Raw genomic sequence first — 20,970 nt, 5'->3', positions numbered from 1 at the left:
TTGGCTCTAGTAGGAAATGAAACAATGAAATATTTCTCGACAATTGTTTTTGACAACATTGTGTCGCATACCTCCCGCCTAAACGTCGGCGATAACAGTCGTAATGTTGCTAGTCTTTCCTTTTAGGTTAGGTGGCTAATCTGAGGTCCTAAATTAATTTGGTTGCCTGACGTTGCACCCCTTCAACTAGAACATACGTTTCTGAGACTATAGGGACCACAAAGGAGAGCAATATGGAATAATGACGTAACCATGACTGGTCCATAATACACCTGAGCGAAATAAACTCCTATTACACTGTCACCGGACCCGCGGCACGTTGTTTTGGCGACCTCGCTGCGACCGACCAAGGAGGTTAAATGGACCGACTGACAGCGCGCTCGACGAATCTCGTCGATAAAAGAAAACAAATCTTTTTACGATTTGTGTGTTTTGTTGTCTTTTTTTAATCAATTCGTCAGAGCCTGATGCTGCCATCGATTTACGAAGAAAGGTGGCTCAATTGTTACTGTAGCAGCATTTCTTCACTCTTGGTCATAAACATCAATGCTTGAGACAAGCATGACTTCACTGAGCCATTAGGAGAAGCAGGGGTTACGAAGGCTGCTCGGTTACGAAAGCGTGCAGCCAAAGCTGACATGAGAAAGTCTGAAGGATCGGATCCCGGTCTTCTTGCGAGGGATGCCACGCTCATCGTTTATCAGAGCATAATGCCAGTCTGGATTCACACTCGACCTAATGACAACGATATCACAACACTGTAAGTGATTTGTGGATGTCTTCACGGTTCACACAGCAATATCTGAATACAAAGAAAGGTCTATACATTTTTGCTTGCAGCGCAATGGAAAAAACCCCTCTGAAGTCCAAATTTGATAACAATGATAAATCTAGAGATAACAGAGCTTGATTAAAGCAAAATTGGTGATATAGACAAATATAGAAGAAATATAGACAAATATGGAGATCTCAATAAACAAACAAACAAACAATAGAAACAAGGTAAATATAGACAACACAAGGCGTATAAAAATGGTCATTTTTAATCAGAAAGTTAATTTGGAGAGCTAAGAGCTGAAAGAGTGAAGTGAACTGAACACCATCAGTTATGGCTAGAAGGTACAACAGATCGTAGTATCATTAGAGAAGAAGATGTTACCTGTGAGAGCAGAAAGACTTAGCTCCATGGAGGTATTAAGGATGACTACGATAGTCCCAGGCCTCGGCAGGCGCCACATTGAACGTCAAGCCTAGGAGCAAGTCCGACAAGGAAACCTCAGAATACTGTATACAGACGAACAGTCGACTAGACGACGTGTGAGTAGGGGAATGTCTGAAGTCTGGTCGTTGCTACAATGACAATAAGGATCCCGATGACGCCGAACAGCACGGCTACGGCGATAACGACGGCCGGCTCCGCAGGCGATGTCACCACAGAGAACACCGGAGCGGACGCGTTGGTCATGAATTCAAAGGGTTCGTTTGAGAAATTCATTTGTGGGCTGCTGTAGATTCTGCTGGGTTGAAAGTTCTTTTCAGCTCCACTAGTGCACTAAAAACGACGATGAAGCACAGACCTGAATGGTGGCGGTCACTTTATGGTCTCGTTTCTCCGAGCGTGCACTCTAAAAGTGTCCGGCATAAAAGAATAATCAAGACCCAAAAGGGTGCGTTTAGATGGATAATAAATTCCGATTTATATGTACGCTATTCCAGCTGAAACAAAGATGAGATGAAACCCGGTTTATCACCGTACAGACAGGATTAGGTAGGAAAGTTCCGGCGATTGGTCGCACGTGTACGTCATTTAAATATTTTGTCCTTATATTAATTAGTGCTGCGCTGGTCAGGTGCTGACCGCACAAGATGGGCCTCTTGCGGATAGTGACTAATTGCAATTATATACTAGAAGATGCCAAAGGTATAATGGTTTTCTATTGCCTATAGAACAAGTGTGCTTGAGATATAATAAAGCAAACAACATCCAGAAAAATTGAGGAAGTAACTTAGAAATGTCACAAGTATGAAATTACCCAAGTATGAAATTACCCCTGAAATGGTGTGTACACAGTAGGCTGCTTGTTTTTGGCGACGCCTCAGGGGCGAGCCAAATTTTTACTATATCGTGTGCAGATTGCAAGAATTCTAGGAATTGTACAGGAATGTGAAAGTCCATGGGACGATAACTCAAGAATGCCTGGATGTATTGTCTTCATATTTTGTAGGTGGGTAGGTCTGTGGAAGACCTTGTACTGATTGGATTTTAGGCCCCCTAGCGACTTTCTATGGTACTTCAGGGGAACTTTCACTTTTCAAATCTCGTCTTCTGAACATGCTATAGTCATGATTTTTAAGTGGTGGATAGCTCTTTGTTAAAGAATGTCCTGTAGATTTGGACCCCCTAGCGACTTTTTTGGAACTGCAGGAGCTGATTTTGACTCAAACTTTGAAAGAGAATAACGCAAGAAGGGGATGACGGATCATCATAATTTTTGGTGTGTAGATAGCTAAAGTGATGATTTACATAATCATATGCCAATAATGCAAATCAATATCTGATTTGCATAATTAATGAGGACAGTTAATAAATCAGCTGCATTCTATTATAGGACTCTCAAACACATGACATATGTAACTGAGAAAGAGATAAATACCGATAGATATCAATTATGCAAATTGATACTTAATTTACATAATTAATGACAAAATACTATAAATCCATAGTGGTAAATGATGGGGATTTCATTTTTGCACCATTTGGAAGTTAAGTAAATCTGGCCACTATTAGACACAAATCTTGCATAGAGGGCCTCATCTACATAATTTATGAGGAAATGGTACGATATCTTTTTTTGTGAAAACAAGATTTTCATACATTGGAGAACTTGTGTTATTTTGGTAGAGAAGGTGATCGACTGATATGATCTATGCTGAATTATGCGAGGTCCTTATTTGCATGTGGGTTAAAAACGAAAACGTTAACAGAGACCACCGTCGCCATGGCAACATCTTTTTTTATTTTGCCAATCTTGTTTGTTGTTCATTTTTCAAAAACAACTTTCACCATTGTTAAACTGAACTTTCTTGAAATACATTTTCCTTGGTGTACGTATATCATACACAAAGCATCATCAACCGTCATCTTGTATATAATTTTAGAGTCATGAAATTGTACTTGCGTCCTTTTATTGTATTCTTTTTGGTGAATTTTGTAATAATAATAGGAATTTTTGACACTGATTGCGATGTACTTTGTAACCAGCTGTGACCTGGCTCTTTGTATGTTGTCCATGAATGGCAGTTTATCATTAAAGATGTAGTTTTGATACACCAAAAGCTGTGTGGAGCAATGATCAGTTCCTTGTCAAGCTGTCTGACCCTCGAAGTTAGCCTCTACCAAACTCCATTATAGGTTGTTGGCAACATAAGTAGGGTTGCAAACTGTATTTTCGGCCAGCTCCCTTTTCTGGTATGTTATAACTCTATATTTGGCCAATTTCTACTATTTTTGCCAGCAACCTTGTGACAGCTGGCCTTTCTTTGACAGAGATGCAGGATAGCTAGAAAAGAACATTCATCAGAGACCCCTCCCAGACCCTTCTCAAAACCAGTGTTGTCAGTCACAGGGTGTGATGCCATTAATCAGACGCTTACTGACTTAATGCCCAGACAGCTTAGTCCACAAAAAGCTATTCCTTTGATATTTTTGATACAGTAAGAAGGCAACTTTACTCTGCTTTGTGATGTCAGTAAGCGTCTGATTAATGGCATCACACCCTGTGACTGACAACACTGGTTTTGAGAAGGGTCTGGGAGGGGTTTCTGACCAATGCCCTTTTCTAGCTGTCCTGAATCTCTGTCAAAGAAAGGCCAGCTGTCACTAGGCCCTCCCATACCGCCCCTAGGCGGACACTGGAAGGTAGCCACACATATTTATAGCTGACTTGACGACTGGGGAGGATGAACTGGTGTAACCACCGATATGCCCCGATGTTGTGTCCTTTGGAAAGGCACTTTACACGACTTTCCTCACTTCACTCATTTGCAGCTGCTCAGGTGTAAATGAGTACCTAGCTTCGGTTAGGGACGTCCCTCTGATAGGACGTTAATTGGAGGTCCCGTGTTTGAGGATAGCCACACTTCGAGCACGTTAAAGAACCCACCGCACTTATCGAAAAGCGTAGGGGGCCTTCCCGATGTGAGTGGTTCATAACCTACAGTCGTATGACCGCGCATGGGTTCGCCCTTAGTAATAGCCTCCGGCTAGTTGGGCAACCCTGGCATGTACATGCTGAACCAATGAATTAATAAAAGGTCGCCTGGTGCTCATTTACGAAGGACAGAGCTTTAGCAATCCCGTAATATCTTTTATTGCATGGTTGAAGAAACTTGAAGGTCTTTGTCGATTGTATCTATTTAGATATGGAAGAGCTCCTGTTGAGGGAACAAGGCAGACATGTACTGCGAAACATCAATCAACAAATCGACTGTAATCAGCACTATAAAAAGATAACTGCATCAATTTGTAGCATCTCGATAGATGTTTTTGTCAACAGTCGCATGGATTTGTCCTAAATTACGCTATTTCGAAATGCCAAGCTATGAGAAATTCAAATTACCCCGCCTTGTATTAGAAAAAACATACGTCTTTTATACGTTCTTTACTAGAGTATGCTGACATTGTATGGCACGGGTGCACAAAGTTCTCATGAATCTACACATGGTACAAAATACATACAAATGAAAACTGGTCTATGGTTCGTGTCTGTTAGTTTTGGTCATTTCTAACTACAACATTAGGAACTGATAATGTCTTATCAGTCAGGCAAAAATCGCAATCCTTTCCAATAAGTGAGTCCTTAAGGTGCACCACAACAGACTGAAGCCGTACATTACATGTACACGCCGACATCTGCCAACACTATCCGCCGACGCGCCCGGCGACAAGCCTGGAAACCATACCATCGGGGGCTCCCCGATAGCTTAGTCCACTCGGGGTGTGTTTATGGCCTTGGATTAGATTAGGTCGCCATCTAGGGTGGCGGCGGAACTCTCTCTAGCAGTTAAAGTAGAAAGGCTGCGAAATTCTACATGGCAGCTAAGTAGACAGGCTGACAGAAACGACTCGGCCCGGTAAAACACTTCTAAGCCGACCCCTAGAGACTGGGACCAGGCTACCGGCGACAGGCGACGCCTACCTGACGCGCGTCACATTGGCATCGCCGGCTTCCCGCACCGGCATCACCTCTGCCCACCTGTTCCGTCAGCACTGCCGCCCATCCGCCATGCAGGCCCACCTGCTCCCGTCCAGCCCCCTGCCGCTCATAGACCCTGTCAACGTGCTCCCGTCCGAACGCGACCCGCTGTCTCGCACGCCCCCAGCGATTACCCTCCCCCCCTCCGGAGATCTCCCCTCCCCTCCCCATTATTTCCCTCCGTATTTGGGGGAGAACACATCTGGGTCTAATAACATTTGGTCACAATAAAGTACCCCCAACCAAGCAACTCAGTGCGTGAGGACCCCATCTCTGTCAGTGACAGCGTATCTCTCATCTCGGCTACGCTAGTCTTTTTAAAATCTCTGAAATGTGTTTTCGTATTTTCCTCTCTAAATTATAGTCATCACCATTTTGGCTCTTTGTCATAGTTAGCCAGGTGCACGAATGTATATCATGAGAATATCACATATAACAATGACAGGAATGTTGAACACATTTCTCTTTATTCAATAATTTTGTCTCTACATTAAGATCATAAGCATCATCATTTGGCTCCCATACTCCAGTATGTAAAAGCCTCTATGTAGATATGATAGGAGATAGCATGTGAGATCTAAGACTTCTTTTGGCTCTAGTAGGAAATGAAACAATGAAATATTTCTCGACAATTGTTTTTGACAACATTGTGTCGCATACCTCCCGCCTAAACGTCGGCGATAACAGTCGTAATGTTGCTAGTCTTTCCTTTTAGGTTAGGTGGCTAATCTGAGGTCCTAAATCAATTTGTTTGTCTGACGTTGCACAACTAGAACATACGTTTCTGAGACTATAGGGACCACAAAGGAGAGCAATATGGAATAATGACGTAACCATGACTGGTCCATAATACACCTGAGCAAAATAAACTCCTATTACACTGTCACCGGACCCGCGGCACGTTGTTTTGGCGACCTCGCTGCGACCGACCAAGGAGGTTAAATGGACCGACTGACAGCGCGCTCGACGAATCTCGTCGATAAAAGAAAACAAATCTTTTTACGATTTGTGTGTTTTGTTGTCTTTTTTTAATCAATTCGTCAGAGCCTGATGCTGCCATCGATTTACGAAGAAAGGTGGCTCAATTGTTACTGTAGCAGCATTTCTTCACCCTTGGTCAGAAACATCAAGCATGACTTCACTGAGCCATTAGGAGAAGCAGGGGTTACGAAGGCTGCTATGGAAATCCCTACCCCATCTTCTTAGTCATACTTGTACTATTTGCATGATATTTTCATTATAAAGTCAATAGTAACACAAATCCAATTGCAATTCATGCCGGTAGCCAGGATTTTGATTGGGGGGGGGGGGTCTTTTTAATGTTGGAGGGACCAGCGAGCGCCGTAGGCGCGAGACGAGCGCCGCAGGCGCGAGCTTCCTAGGGAGGTATGCCCCCCCCCGGAAAAATTTAGGATTCCAGCCCCGCTGGTGATACAAATAAGTCCACCTTGAAAAAAAAAGAACTTGGACGTTAAAAAGTGGACCTTCGAGCGTATGAAATTAAAAAAATTGAACCTTCTGAGCTGAAAGGCCATTTCCTGTGTTTTTGAAACGGTTTCAGATGAAAAATCAGAGACAAAGTCAGCAGTGTTTCTAGGATTCCAGTGATACAAATAAGTCCGTAAGGTTGTCAATAAGAAAAAACAACCTTGGACGTTAAAAAGTGGACCCTCGAGCGTTTCAAATTCTAAGAATTGAACCTTCTGAAAGGGCATTTCCTGTGTATTTGATCGAGAGCATTTCAGAGGAAAAATCAGAGACAAAGTGAGCAGTTTTTCTTGAATTCCAGCCCCGCTGGTGATACAAATGAGTCCACCTTGAAAAAAACCTTGGACGTTAAAAAGTGGACCTTCGAGCGTGTGAAGTTTAAAAAATTGAACCTTCTGAGGTGAAAGGCCATTTCTTGTGTTTTGAAACGGTTTCAGATGAAAAATCGGAGACAAAGTCAGCAGTTTTTCTAGGATTCCAGCTCCGCTGGTGATACAAATAAGTTCGTCTTGAAAAAAAAACAACCTTGGACGTTAAAAAGTGGACCCTCGAGCGTTTCAAATTCTAAGAATTGGACCTACTGAAAGGGCATTTCCTGTGTTTTTGAGAGAATTTCAGAGGAAAAATCAGAGACAAAGTTTTTTCTAGGATTTTAGCCTCTGTGGCCTTGCTGGTGATACAAATAAGTCCGCCGTGAAAAAAAATCTTGAACATTAAAAAGTGGACCTTCAAGCCTGTGAAAGTGGACCTTCAAGCTTGTCGGGGGTTCTTCCGGACCCCCCAACAACCCCCCCCCCCCCTGGCTACGGGCATGAAATTTAGGACGCAGTAAGACCGCCAATGTGCCGTGGGTCTAGTGAGATAGGGGCTTTAGACTACACTCACAACATGTATGTATACAGACAAAATACGAAAAAGCGTGCAGCCAAAGCTGACATGAGAAAGTCTGAAGGATCGGATCCCGGTCTTCTTGCGAGTGATGCCACGCTCATCGTTTATCAGAGCATAATGCCAGTCTGGATTCACACTCGACCTAATGACAACGATATCAAAACACTGTAAGTGATTTGTGGATGTCTTCACAGTTCACGCGGCAATATCTGAATACAAAGAAAGGTCTATACATTTTTGCTTGCAGCGCAATGGAAAAAAACCCTCTGAAGTCCAAATTTGATAACAATGATAAATCTAGAGATAACAGAGTTGGATTAAAGCAAAATTGGTGATATAGACAAATATAGAAACAAGGTAAATATAGACAACACAAGCCGTATAAAAATGGTCATTTTTAATCAGAAAGTTAATTTGGAGAGCTAAGAGCTGAAAGAGTGAAGTGAACTGAACACCATCAGTTATGGCTAGAAGGTACAACAGATCGTAGTATCATTAGAGAAGAAGATGTTACCTGTGAGGGCAGAAAGACTTAGCTCCATGGAGGTATTAAGGATGACTACGTCAGGCGCCACCATGAACGTCAAGCCTAGGAGCAAGTCCGACAAGGAAACCTCAGAATACAGTATACAGACGAACAGTCGACTAGACGACGTAGGGGGCTGTCTGAAGTCTGGTCGTTGTTACAATGACGATAAGGATCCCGACGGCGAACAGCACGGCTACGGCGATAACGACGGCCGGCTCCGCAGGCGATGTCAACGAAGAGAACACCGGAGCGGACGCGTTGGTCATGAATTCAAAGGATTCACCGTTTGAGAAATTCATGTGTCGGTTGCTGTAGATTCTGCTGGGTTGAAATTTTTTTCAGCACCACTAGTGCACTAAAACGATGATGAAGCACAAAGCTGAATAGTAGCGGTCACTTTATGGTCTCGTTTCTGTATTACTCCGAGCGTGCACTCAAAAAGTGTCCGGCATAAAAGAATAATTGAGGCCCAAATGGGTGCGTTTAGGTGGAATATAAATTCCGATTTATCTATACACTATTCCACCTGATACAAAAATGAGATGAAAGTCGGTTCATTACAGGATTAGGTAGAAAAGTTTTGGCGATTGGTCGCACGTGTACGTCATTTAAATATTTCGTCCTTGCATTGATTAGTGCTGCGGTCAGGTAAAGGCTGCACAAGAGGGACCTCTTGGCTAATTTCCATTATATACTGGTGGACCGTGGATGGCATAGATATCATGCTTTAATTTTTTCTATTGCCTAAAGAACAAGTGTGTGCTTGAGATATAAATCAAACAATATCCAGAAAAATTGAGGAAGTGACATAGACATATGCATGTCACAAGTATGAAATTTCTCTTATTTACCACAATTATGGCGATTTCGCATTCATTACGCAAATTAAACCCCTATTAGCATGATTGGTTAATGTTCCACCTACCATAATCTACATGTCACATGTATCAAAGTTATGTTATGGAAAGCACAGGAATTATAGAGTTTACTCATCAATTGTGCAAATCAAGTCGTTATTTGCATGATTTGCATCTAGTTGTGGATACGTCTGTCTAAGCAATTATGATTTCAAACCTAATCCTGCAATAAACCTTTCTGTATCAAGTCGCGGGGACAAGTTGGGTAACTGGTGAAAATATACTGCACTTTATTACTAAACCGCCAGAGGACAGTATTGCACGGTGTCATGAGGGTAAAGCAGTCATGCAAGTAGCTCCTGCAAATAATGCGGCTTCGCTACGGCTCGCGTTTTTTGGCCAAGCACACCGGATCACTACGCTTTTCAATAAGTTTATTGGGGTCTTTTATATCCAGTGGTTTGACGCTTACGCCACATACAGGGGACCTTCAGCTTTACGTCACCATCCGAAATAACGAATGCCCTTATAACATGCTAGAGCTGGGTCCGACCCTAGGAATTTGATCCAGACGGCGGAGCAGCATTTTTGTTTGTTTGTTAGTTACTCAATGGTCACCAAGTAACAAGACCCACGGTCACTCCAAGGTGGCCAGTCCGAAGTTACAGGTTAACTTAACATATATGTATAAATATATAATACATGTAACTGCAACTTGCTGTGGCTATTAAAAAGGAGTAAAGTGTTTTCATTCTTATGGTGCCCTATGAGTTTTTGCCCTCTGTTAATTCTGTACCAATGTACAGGTGGGGAATTGTTGCTGTAGAATACGGGTTCACCTTGAAACACTATGAGAAGACAAAACAGGTCAATTGTACACATTTAATCCATCACGCAAAACCTTTGTCTACTCACAACTTGGTCTGATTTACAATACGAATGTGAAAAACTTCCAAAATCTACCGCACTGTACTCTATAATGTTATTTAAGTCCACAATGCTCCCAATTTAACATATTCCAACCATAAGGCCTGATATTAAAAGTGTTACGTATAAATAGCAAAGACAATACAGGGTGCTTTATATTGTTAATGTTACATTTCTGACGGAGGAAATATATACATGTACATAAAAAGATGATAATTTGCAGTAGCACCAAAGCAATTTCAAGCTGTATTCAGATGGTTCAGTATTTTGGAAAAGGTTGCCAATAAATTTTTAAGTTTGTGTATCAAATGTTTATCACTACAAATGTATTGTTTGCTGTTTGTTAATAGGACTGCTGTGTCAATAAGGAGATTTCTAACTTTCTAGAAAACCACAGTAGCAGTAAAAGCACAAGATTATTTTATCACATTTTGTCAATGAAATTCAAATGGTTGTGTTTCGAAAGCCTGTGTTTACACAATCTCTCACCGGTGTTAGGGGGCAGTAACCGTCGGGCCGACCGCTAGGAGCGCGTTTCAGTCAGGCTAATGACATCCCAAACACAAATTTGAACATGGATGAACATATAGTTGGGAGAGGGTCAACTAGAGTGGAATATACATTCCCACAATGTGTTTAACCAGTTCCTTTTCTTCATGGCCAAACACTAGGACCTTGTCAAGTTGTCCTTGTCAAGAAATCTGGGTGACATAAGATTCACATGTAATGCTAGACATGAATAAAGCTATTGGTTGCCATCACCATCGTTAATTGTTAAAAAAATCAGGTACTCTTGCAGATATGATTTGTGCAAATACAGAAAGCATGACGTCAACACACACATGTAATACTAACTACGTTCACAGTAACATACAAGAGTTGGCCGCATTCAACTTGAGGCAAATTTCAAACAAATTCACAAAGGAGGATTCACAAATTCATCAGCTTGCAGCAGATAAAATAAGGTTTACGCAACAATTATGTTACAGATTCTTTAAAGCTTCTCGAAAAATGCACATGTATTGTACGCTGGTACAGCAAAGTACAAGTAACTTATGCAATAAGTATTTTTTACCAAAAGGTAGTTTAGTTAGTGAAAAATTGTTAACTAAATGTGATATTTCATTTACCTTGCCCCAAATACTGTACATTCCCACATCAGTTATCAACAAAATTAATCTGTTTCATTTATGATATCAAAAGTGTCCTGAGAAGGTACATTTTTTGTGATGTTTTCAAGGTTTTTAATGCATGTAGTTTGGGTTGCAGTTTTCAATTCTATCAAAACACACTCACTACTTCCTATAACTTACTACTTTTAACATTAACATTCATCAAACACTTCAAGCTTTCAAAACACAGATTTTTACCCCAGTTTGTACAGGAATTTCTACATGTTCTGTTGTACGCCGCAGTTGGCAAGTCAAATTGGTTACAGCTTGAAGTGAACTACATCCAAGATATATCTCTTGCCAGGGGAAAAAAAACAAGGTTTCACTCATTTTACCTGTTCCTGTTATGATTCATATGGGACGAGCTTCATTTGTGCTGTGGACAAGCTGTTATTAACCTTTTTTCTTCTTCAAAAGATTGAATTCCAGTTCCAAAGGAAAAAATATAATTTAAAAAAACTGTGTCTGGTCAATGAATAAAGAACCGGCGTTGTAAATTCCAGTGCCATCTTATACAAACCACCCACATTCTGTTGGTTTTTATCAAATGATTGGACTGTTCAAATATTAGCCATTGGGAAAAAAAGGCATCAACAACCAATGATACGCTCATGGACACAGTTAGATAGTATTCTGTTTACCTGTTGATGGTGAATCTTTTTGTAACCCTTTCTACCAACACTTAGCTACAAAGGGGATTTGAAATTGTTTGAGATATCAAACATTCTATACAACTATAGATTTTTGGTTAATCTTTTATGTAAAAAAAACAAACAAAGGATACAAATGTTTTCCCTCGTCATGTTATCAGTTATCAACCAAAACCTTCCCCGGGACAATTTATACAGTAATATTTTACAAGCCAAACCTTAGCTATTATTTCATCTACACTTATAACATCCCATGCTGTCTACGTTAATTGCAGCAGTAATATCTAACATTTGTACACAAACAGGCAAACTTCACCATCATGCAAAAATGCTTCTGGGCATTTGAACCTGAGAGAGATGAAAAGTTGATCTTCTTTGACTGTCATCAAATGATCCTAGTAGGTAAAAGTTTTGGTAATGTAAAAAGTTAAATTCTCTTCTACAGCTAGGACTTAGAAATAAAATTAAAAAATTCAGTGTTCACTCACAATAAAATAGAAGATATTACTATCACTACATGAATCTAATACTTCATGCTATCCAAAACCTCTCTGTTTCAGAAATTCTATCTTACAAATATCTTTAAAAATTTCATTTGACTCTGACTCTTTTTGATACCAAAATTTGATATGTCCCAGTTAGTCTAGTACAAAAGAAGGTGTGACTCCTTAAGGTTGGAAGAAGTTGTGACCTAACACAACTTTCGATAGCCTGCATAGCAGTAGTTGTTATTGTGGCATATTTCTAGGTTTTCCTTGGTGTTAGCTTTCTTTGCGAAGACTTCAGAGGAGTTTTCTTCGTTCCTTTCAGTGGGCTATTCTTAGCTTGCCTACCCTTCACAGGTCTACCGTGGAAAGAGAAATCTCGCGATCTCAAACTACGCCCCATTTTCGTCTCCCCGACCATACCACCTTTCAATTTCTTAGCTGGAGAACCGGTTTCTCCGACGGCTAGACTGCCTTCAGCGTGAGCCCTTTTCCTGTTGAGAGGGCCTCCAGGTCGGGAGCATGCGGCTTTCGTGATGTCGTTTTCAACATTGTCCTTGGATGGACTATCTTCCTTTGCTGTTGGGTCTGGTTTCTTATCACCTATCTTATCATTGTCCTGATTGGTCCGTGCTTCTGAACTTGGTTTGTTATCTGGAATGTGATTGGTGTTTGCTGATGTGTCGGAGCCTTGTTGTTGGTTTGCTGTGTCATCGCGGGGAGGGTCAGAGTTCAACATGTGTCCCTTGTTTGAGGTTGGCTCACACACGGCGTTTTGCCGAAGTAGGGTGGGTGTTAAGCTACGCGGCCTGTCTTTCTTGCTCTTTGCTTGCCTTTTCTCGCTGTCCCGTTGCTGTGGAGGTGCAGACGTGGAAGGTCCATGGGGAAAGTCAGAGTTCAACTTGGGTCCCTTGTTTGCAGCTGGCTCACACAAGGAGTTTTGTCGATATTTCGTGGGTGTTAAGCTACGGGGCCTGAATTTCTTGCTCTTCGCCTGCTCTTTCTGTAGCTGCTGAGGTGTGGATGTGGAAGGTTCGGGATGCTCTGCCAGACACTTCCACGGTTTCTTGGAAGGAATGATGATCTTGTCATCCGGTTTGGGACCGCCCGGGGAGTCAATGAAGATGGTGATGGCCGTGGTGTTGTCGGCACGCAGCATTCGCGCTCGCCATCTTGACAGCGCCTTGTGGACCAGTTTGTGGGACACATGACCGCCGACCTGAGGAGAGAAAACGACACTTACTTTTTTTCATCTTGTATAATATGAATACATTTGTATCACCTCAATTAATATACTGCATGTTGAAATGTTGTTTCAATCTTATGACTTCCTCTTTCACACTTTGATCTAAAACTGTTGCTGAATCTAAGAATTGCAGTTGACTATCAAGTTCTCAAATGTTTACCAAGCTACGGTAGGTCCAGCAACAAACATACAGAAAACAAGAGTTCTACGACCTCATACCTTCGTCAAATGATTTTGACCTTTATGACTGACGTATTAGGAGTGTTTTTCATCAATCATCAATCATACCAGTTGACCCTCTTCACCCAAATAACATAAGTTGTCCAAACCTCCTTGTTATGACTATGAGCTTAACAAAGAAGGTTATGCTAACATTTATCATCAATTATGCAAATAAGCTCCCTCCTTATTAGCATAATTTGATTCAATGGTGTTCACATTCACACAACTTCCTAATGCCACAATTATGAAATTGCCGTCATTTACTAGTATGGAATTATAGTAGTTTCTCGTTAATTATGCTAATTAGGCCCACATTTGCATATTTCCTATCTATCAACATTCCTCTCTTCCTTAGTTACAAATGTCACATATTTGAATAGTCATATCATGGAACACAGCAGATTTTTAAAATTGCCTCATTAATTATGCGAGTTAGAATTTGATTTGCATAATTATCATCCAATCATACAAAGCATCACGAAAGCTATCTACATACCAAAAATCATGACCATCCATCAAGACCATCTCGAGTTATAGTTTTTCTCATTAATTATGTCAATGAGGTTCTCATTTGCAAAGCTGATATCTATTAATATTTCTCTCTTCCTCAGTTACATATGTCACATGTTTAAGAGTCCTATCATGGAAATTGATGGATGTATAAACTTTCCTCATTAATTATGCAAATTAGATACTGATTTGCATAATAAGTATCTAATCATGTACATCAGCACTCAAGCTATGTACTTACAGAAATTTATGACCACCCACCAAGCCCTTCTTGAGTAATTCCCTTTCACAGTCTGAAGCAAAACCTGCCCCTGCTATAGCCAACCCATAGGTCTGCTTGGAGACTACCTTACCATTATGCCTACAGCTGGCTCACAGCCAATTTGTGTAACTGACGTTTCCTGCCCTCAACATGACCCCTCAGGACCTCCTTGCCCTATGCATGACGCCTTGGAAAAACAGAGCCCACACGTACACATACTTCAGCATACAATGTAACACATTTTTACACTTTTCTCGTTAATTATGCAAAACACTTCGCCCAAAATCTAATCATCTTGAGATTTCCCACATACACACCGACACACCAACTACGACAACAAACCATCCAGGCGTTCTCGACTTATTCTGTTCACTAACAGACACACAGACAAGCACCATCGAATAACCTTGTCGACGAAACCATTTCGTCGACGAAGGTAATAAGGCACTGCAAACTTTAACAACAAACATAGGTTTTAATCAATAGCTAATATTAACCAACAAGCAGGAAATAATAGGATTGCTAAGTAGGTCTATTTGTTTTTGTGTTGGTTTGTTATCTCAGGAGGGAAGCCATTCAGAGATGTCAATTTTTTAGATTTTGTTTCTTTTGTCCAAAAATATCTAGTTGCACCCACAGTCAACAATCAGGTGCACAGCTCTAAGTTTTGGTGGTGCACATGCACACACTACTAGTATTTCAAGCACTGCAATAGGATACAAAAGTACATGTACTCACTTTGATGAAGTTTGATACTTAACTTAAACACAACTAATGTAGCTCACCTCGAATTTTCAGTCCCTCTTACGTGACCTTACTTTGATGAAGTTTGATACTTAACTTAAACACAACTAATGTAGCTCACCTCTAATTTTCAGTCGCTCTTACGTGACCTTCTTCAGGAGTGATTCAATTACTAAGTTGAAGTAAAGTATCAAACTTTATCATGGAATGTACCAACACATATGAGCTTTCATGCTTAAGTACTCACTTCTTCGTGTTTCCGAGCCTCGCACTCCTGCACATAGTTGCAGACATCTTGCATTGACATCATATTCCATAAGCCGTCGCTTGCGAGCACGATGAACCGATCGCATCTCGGATCCACCGTGTGTACACTGATGTCCGGCTCCGGCGAGACCATGTACTTCCCCGAGCCGTAGTCGTAGCTCCAGAGGTCCCCGAGGGAGCGTGCGACGGCGAGGAACGGGATACAGTCGATCTGCGTGCTGCGGCGGATGGGCCCGGTGTGCGAGAGCTTCGGGCGGTGCCATACCACCCTGTTGACGCCAGACTTGTTCATGACTTTACCGCCAAGACTCTCGATTCGTTCTCGCTCGCTGGGCAACTCTGGTTTGTGGTCGTGAGTTAGCGGTACAGCCTTGAGAAAAACAGAAATGCTACCAGTTTAGCATGTTGCTCTTGGCTTATTCAGTTAGGAAGGGAAAAGGTGAAAGTACAGATTGACAGCAATATTTCAAAACACTATCAAAACATAGACTATGGCATGTACCATTAGTTCTAAAAAAAACAATCATCACAATCTTTAAATTCACAAAAAATAATGAATATAACTATCAAAGTACATGAATGTTTCTTAACACTATTTTAAGCAAATTTACCCGCTTTGTTTTAGCTTGATATTGTCAAGCTTAGGCAGAGTGCAACAAGGCTGTCTGATCTGTTTACAGTTTGTACTAGGGGTGGGTACCGGTACATAAAATTCAGGTCCGGTCCAGGTCCAGGTCCAGAGGGTCAGGTCCAGGTCCGGACCTGTACCTGTACCTGATTATAGTAGTGTCGCAGTACATCATATTTTGCAGAGCGAGACACACGTAAAAGTCTCCAAACGTCATGTCTGGAACGATATAATTTCTTAGGTTTGCACTTTGTCTCAAAATTATAACTATACTCTCCTCGCCGTCTGTTTACTCATCCTTTAAGTGTTTCTATATGATTCACAGCTAACATCTTCGAAAATGACTCGTTAAATCTGCTGTTTTGTATTTTCTTAGACCAGTTATGTTGCCGCCTGCAAGTAGCCTGGTACTATGAATTTTCTAATCGGTCCATAGGCCGGTCCACTGATTTTTTACAGACCGTTTTTTTTGGACCGGTCCATTAACAAATACCGGTTTTGTACCGGTACACGGTACCGGTACCCACCCCTAGTTTGTACACATCCCAAATGAATACAAGCTGCCAGGTGTGGGCACTGCACCAAGTCAAGAATGCCAAACATAAGTTTCTTGGAGACCTAATTCTAAAAGATCCAATGGCCACAACAGTGTGAATATGAGACAGATTTCAAGACTACTCCGTAAAAACAGACAAGAGCTCTGCCTCTGCGACCTTGGTGAGAGAACACCTATTGTTTACACAGCAGAGGTCAAAACACGGCCCTTTGTTCCAGTTCGTCAACAGAACAATGTCCCTGAGAAAACTGTGGGGCCAGTTGGTCAACAATAGGAACAAGTTGACAAATGGTCTGTACCCTGGTCCTATTCGTGTGGACAAAGAGATGAAAAATGGCCACCGTAGGATCAACTACAGCTAAACCTTGAGAGAAAGGACAAGGCCGTGGGAAGAAAATGCTTTTCTCGTTTTCTACCTTTTTACACTGTGATCTGTCAGTTTCCAGAGAAGAGTATTTCGTTAAACTGATAACTGTCCACATGAACGTGCCAGTGTTGTCTTGATCATTGATGTTTTTATCAAACCAAGTAGAGCAGGTGACCCAACAATTGAACTTCTCATATTTCTTCAGAATCAGATGCAGAAGTTAAATTTGGCAAATATGCAGACCTATTTGTCAATTATCTATTTGTTATAAAAATCCCAGTACAGTTGATCCAAGTCTGATGGCAAAAAAAAGCTTGATTGCCTTGTTAACTAATCTCTTATTATTCAGTCATGAAAAATAACACTGCTAATGTTACTATATCATTATTATATGATATAATGTAAATCTTGACATATTTGCAGGTGTTTAATTTTCTCGGTTGACACTGCGAATATGTGTCTTGTGCTACTACCAGTACTTCACTAAGGTATCATTTCTACCTAGAGCTGTGAACCGGTACACTGTACTGATACAGTACCGGGTACAATCAATTAGGTACAGTTCCAAAATACCTGACCCTGCTGTATCGGTACTGGACCTGACTCAGGGGATGGCCCTTTTGACAGATAAAATTAATATGAAATTACCGTGGCAGTGCCCTAAAGCCACTCTAAAGCACAGAAAACACATTTGCATGGCTGGAGTCAAATTTTCATCCGTGTTTTCATAAAAATAATACCTAGCACAATCAAATATTATGTTTTTACCAGTTCAAACATGCTTTTGTCCTTATTGAAAATCTAGCATTTTCTGAATAAGTAGTTTAGGTACAGGTTCAGGTCCGGACCTGTACCTAAACCCATGTACCTGTACCTGTACCTAAAATATGTTTAGGTACACAGCTCTATTTCTACCCCAAACTTAAAACAAAGATAAAACCGAAAACGCTAACATGAACCTGCGAAAACAGATCAATGCTAAAGTACCCACCCGGACTCTGTCGTAGTACAGGTCATGTCGTCCCATCATGATACCTGAGTCCCCCACGTGAGCCACAAACATGGTACAGCCCCTGATCAGGACCACTGCTGCTGTGGTACCGGCGGTACTCGGCAGACCAGTCACTGTCTTGGGCCAAGAACCTACATAGAAAATATACAAAAAATTATACTATAACAAATTCACGAGTTAGCAATGAAACAGTTAAGATACTGGTCAGGTATTGTACATTAAATCTGAATCCTGTCACGACAAGAAGTTGACACCTTTATATATATATAAGAGCATCTTTGCTGGGACAAACTCAAGGACAGAAAGACCCTGTTTAAATCTGCAGTTAGACATGGTCCAGAGTGTGTTGAGTCTGTCCGCACTAGGAACAGCTGTACCATAGGCTGTCACCACCTTCAGTATAACACTGTTTTTCCCTATCACTACTCTGACGAGGTGACATCACCAAGCCATGAAAGGTTAGCATCATGCCTGAAAAAGCACTAATTTACTGATGTTTACAGTGAAACTCAAACTGTTCCCAATTAAGCTCAAAATTAAGGGCAAGGTATTTCTCATCAGGGACACTAGGGCAACAAAGGTGTATGGGAATTGGTGTAATTAGGCATTTCAATGGCAAGTTTGGAACTAGGGGTGGATACCGGTTCGGCTTGATAAGGTCTGACTCCAAGTCCAGGTTTAGGACCAGAGATTTAGGTTCAGGTCCAATGTTTTGTTTTATTAAACGGTTTAACCAATATCAAGCATAGAGAATTAAGACTGACATGCATAACTAAAAGTTTCTTGGTTAGAAGACAGTCTGACTTTCAAGACAAACCAGTTTTTGATACTCTGTATTTGAATGTTGCACTTACTTCAAATACATTTTTGTCACAGGGGAGACTCAAACACTTTTCATCAAACAAAACAGAAAAATATATTAGTACTTTGTTCTGTTTTTTCTGGACTCAGGTTTTTGGCTTTCAGGTTTTTTGGACTCGGTTCTTGGATGTTATACTGGTCCGAATCAGGTCCAGCGAACCAGTACCCACCCCTATTTGGAACCTTTAAAATTACAACCTTGACAACTTCCTCTACACACGTATTGATATGACAAACTGAAAGCTATCTGTCATGACATGCCTTTCTTTGTATATGCAGAGGTGGGGGGGGGGGCACTGTGTGATTGAGGGAAAAACAGCTGTTCTTTTTCTTCATTTCAGACAGCTTTAACAGATGGACATATCTTGGAATGGCTATTTTAAGATCAGCACTTCTGGAATATCACCTTTTTTTAATTGTTTAGACGCTTTTTGGGATAACTGGGAAAAAACACACCTTGCTATGCTTCTTTATCTTTTCACAGGTACAAAATTATGAACATGTCACATGATGACATAATATTAATAAGAAAAATGGCACACTTCACAGACACAACAAAACAATTTTTAGAAAAGATAATGGTATGCAGTTCCTTTGTTTGAATCTATGTTCAGCTTATGGTAAGTGCTTATGAAATATTAATCAACAACAAAGAAACGGTTTTGAACACAATGAAATTATTGATCACTGCAGTGTGTCAGCTGGGGGACAATACAACTGTAAAATCATCCGACATTGGACTAAAATAAATAAAACAAGTTGGAACATGAAACTTTAAATATTTGTTTCCCTTGTAGTAAATTCCAGTAGCAGTGGGCGATCCCATGGGACAAGGCCGAGGGGTGCGCGGCACACAAGCCTTGCCGCAAATCGGTCGTGACCCATTAACAAGCGATAAATCTTCACATCAACTCGCACGTCAGCAAGTGGATGTCGGGCGAGGATATTTTAGGAAAGCCTAACGTGTGCCGTGGTACAGCTAACGGTTTATAGATCGATATCGTACACGTAGAAACACTGGGGGCCAAGGTCACACATATGTGAGCTATCATCACTCCAGATGGGGGAGGGGGGCAGAATTTACTACACAGAGCGATTCCAAAGAACAACACAAATAGTCATGGTTTTCTATGCGGTATTTTCGTGGCAATACTCTCATAATCTGGTCGATGGCTTGTAGGAAAATTACCAAAATGATTTATGGCGAGGGTACAAAAGGGTTGACCCCTCAGTCTAAAGTACAGACAAGTATATTGTTTTGCTTTGTAAACCGGCTGACCGAGTAGTCGGTTTTTCCCGCCCAATATAAAATTTCGAAATCGGGACCAACAGTGGAAGTTTCCTTACCGATCTTCTTCCACATGGCCTTGTGAGTCTCCAGGAACCCCTGTCTGATCGCCCGGCAGACCTTGTCGTTGTCTCTGGAGAAAAATCCTGGTTGTTTCTTGATGAAATCGTACAAATTTTCGCGGGCAAATTGGGCGGCATCTTTCCCTCCGTGTCCGTCGAACACAGCGAAGAAAGCCATCTCGTAGCCTTGCTCGCGTTCAAAATTGATGCAGATCAAGTCCTCCATATACTTTCGGCCCCCTTGATTAGCTTCTGCCGTAACCCGAAGGCTAAGGACACCCTTTCCTGCCGAACTTGGAGCCATTTGTACCGGTCTCTAGGACGATCACTGAAAAAAATACCCTTCCCCAGTGATTTTTTCGTCAGCCTGTGACGTAAAGGGCAGGTCTGGGCAAGCTCAGAACATGAGCGCTGATTGGTCAATAATTTTAAACCCAAAACATTTCCGTTATATTTTCCGTGATTGGCTGATGTGGACCTAAATTGGCTGAAATGTCAATTCTAATTGGTATAGATTTTAGTATTGGTATCGCCCGAACTAGGTGTTCAATGATAACATTTAAGTCAATTTATTAATGCTATCCGTACACCATGCCATTAATGATATGATTTTTTTTACTAAGAAAATATAATAAATCGTACCTTCATAGGAAATGTATTTAAATGGTGACTTTTAGACCCTTAACGTACA

The 20,970-nt window shown here is 41.2% G+C and overlaps 1 protein-coding gene across 1 annotated transcript; it reads right to left on the bottom strand.

Moving 5' to 3' along the window:
• Positions 1-9,888: 9,888 nt before the first annotated feature.
• Positions 9,889-20,674, bottom strand: LOC136441764 (protein phosphatase 1D-like). Its single transcript, XM_066438235.1, has 4 exons — positions 20,277-20,674; positions 18,048-18,199; positions 15,486-15,875; positions 9,889-13,473 (listed from the first exon to the last, which is right to left on the bottom strand). Exons 1-4 carry the CDS (start codon positions 20,581-20,583, stop codon positions 12,514-12,516), a joined length of 1,809 nt encoding a protein of 602 aa, XP_066294332.1. The 5' UTR covers positions 20,584-20,674; the 3' UTR covers positions 9,889-12,513.
• Positions 20,675-20,970: the final 296 nt, after the last annotated feature.

This window comes from Branchiostoma lanceolatum, chromosome 1, assembly GCF_035083965.1.
Source record: "Branchiostoma lanceolatum isolate klBraLanc5 chromosome 1, klBraLanc5.hap2, whole genome shotgun sequence".
In the NCBI taxonomy this organism is placed as follows: domain Eukaryota; kingdom Metazoa; phylum Chordata; class Leptocardii; order Amphioxiformes; family Branchiostomatidae; genus Branchiostoma; species Branchiostoma lanceolatum.
The sequence above is the reverse complement of the archived record's forward strand: the minus strand, read 5'-3'. Positions and strand labels throughout refer to the sequence as shown.

Bases quoted from the DNA above. Each gene is read 5' to 3' on its own strand.
- LOC136441764 (XM_066438235.1), bottom strand. From the start codon at position 20,583: ATGGCTCCAAGTTCGGCAGGAAAGGGTGTCCTTAGCCTTCGGGTTACG. The intron at 18,200-20,276 runs GTAAGGAAACTT...TTTTCTATGTAG, and splicing joins GGCCATGTGGAAGAAGATCG to GTTCTTGGCCCAAGACAGTG. The intron at 15,876-18,047 runs GTGGGTACTTTA...GTTTTTCTCAAG, and splicing joins TGTACTACGACAGAGTCCGG to GCTGTACCGCTAACTCACGA.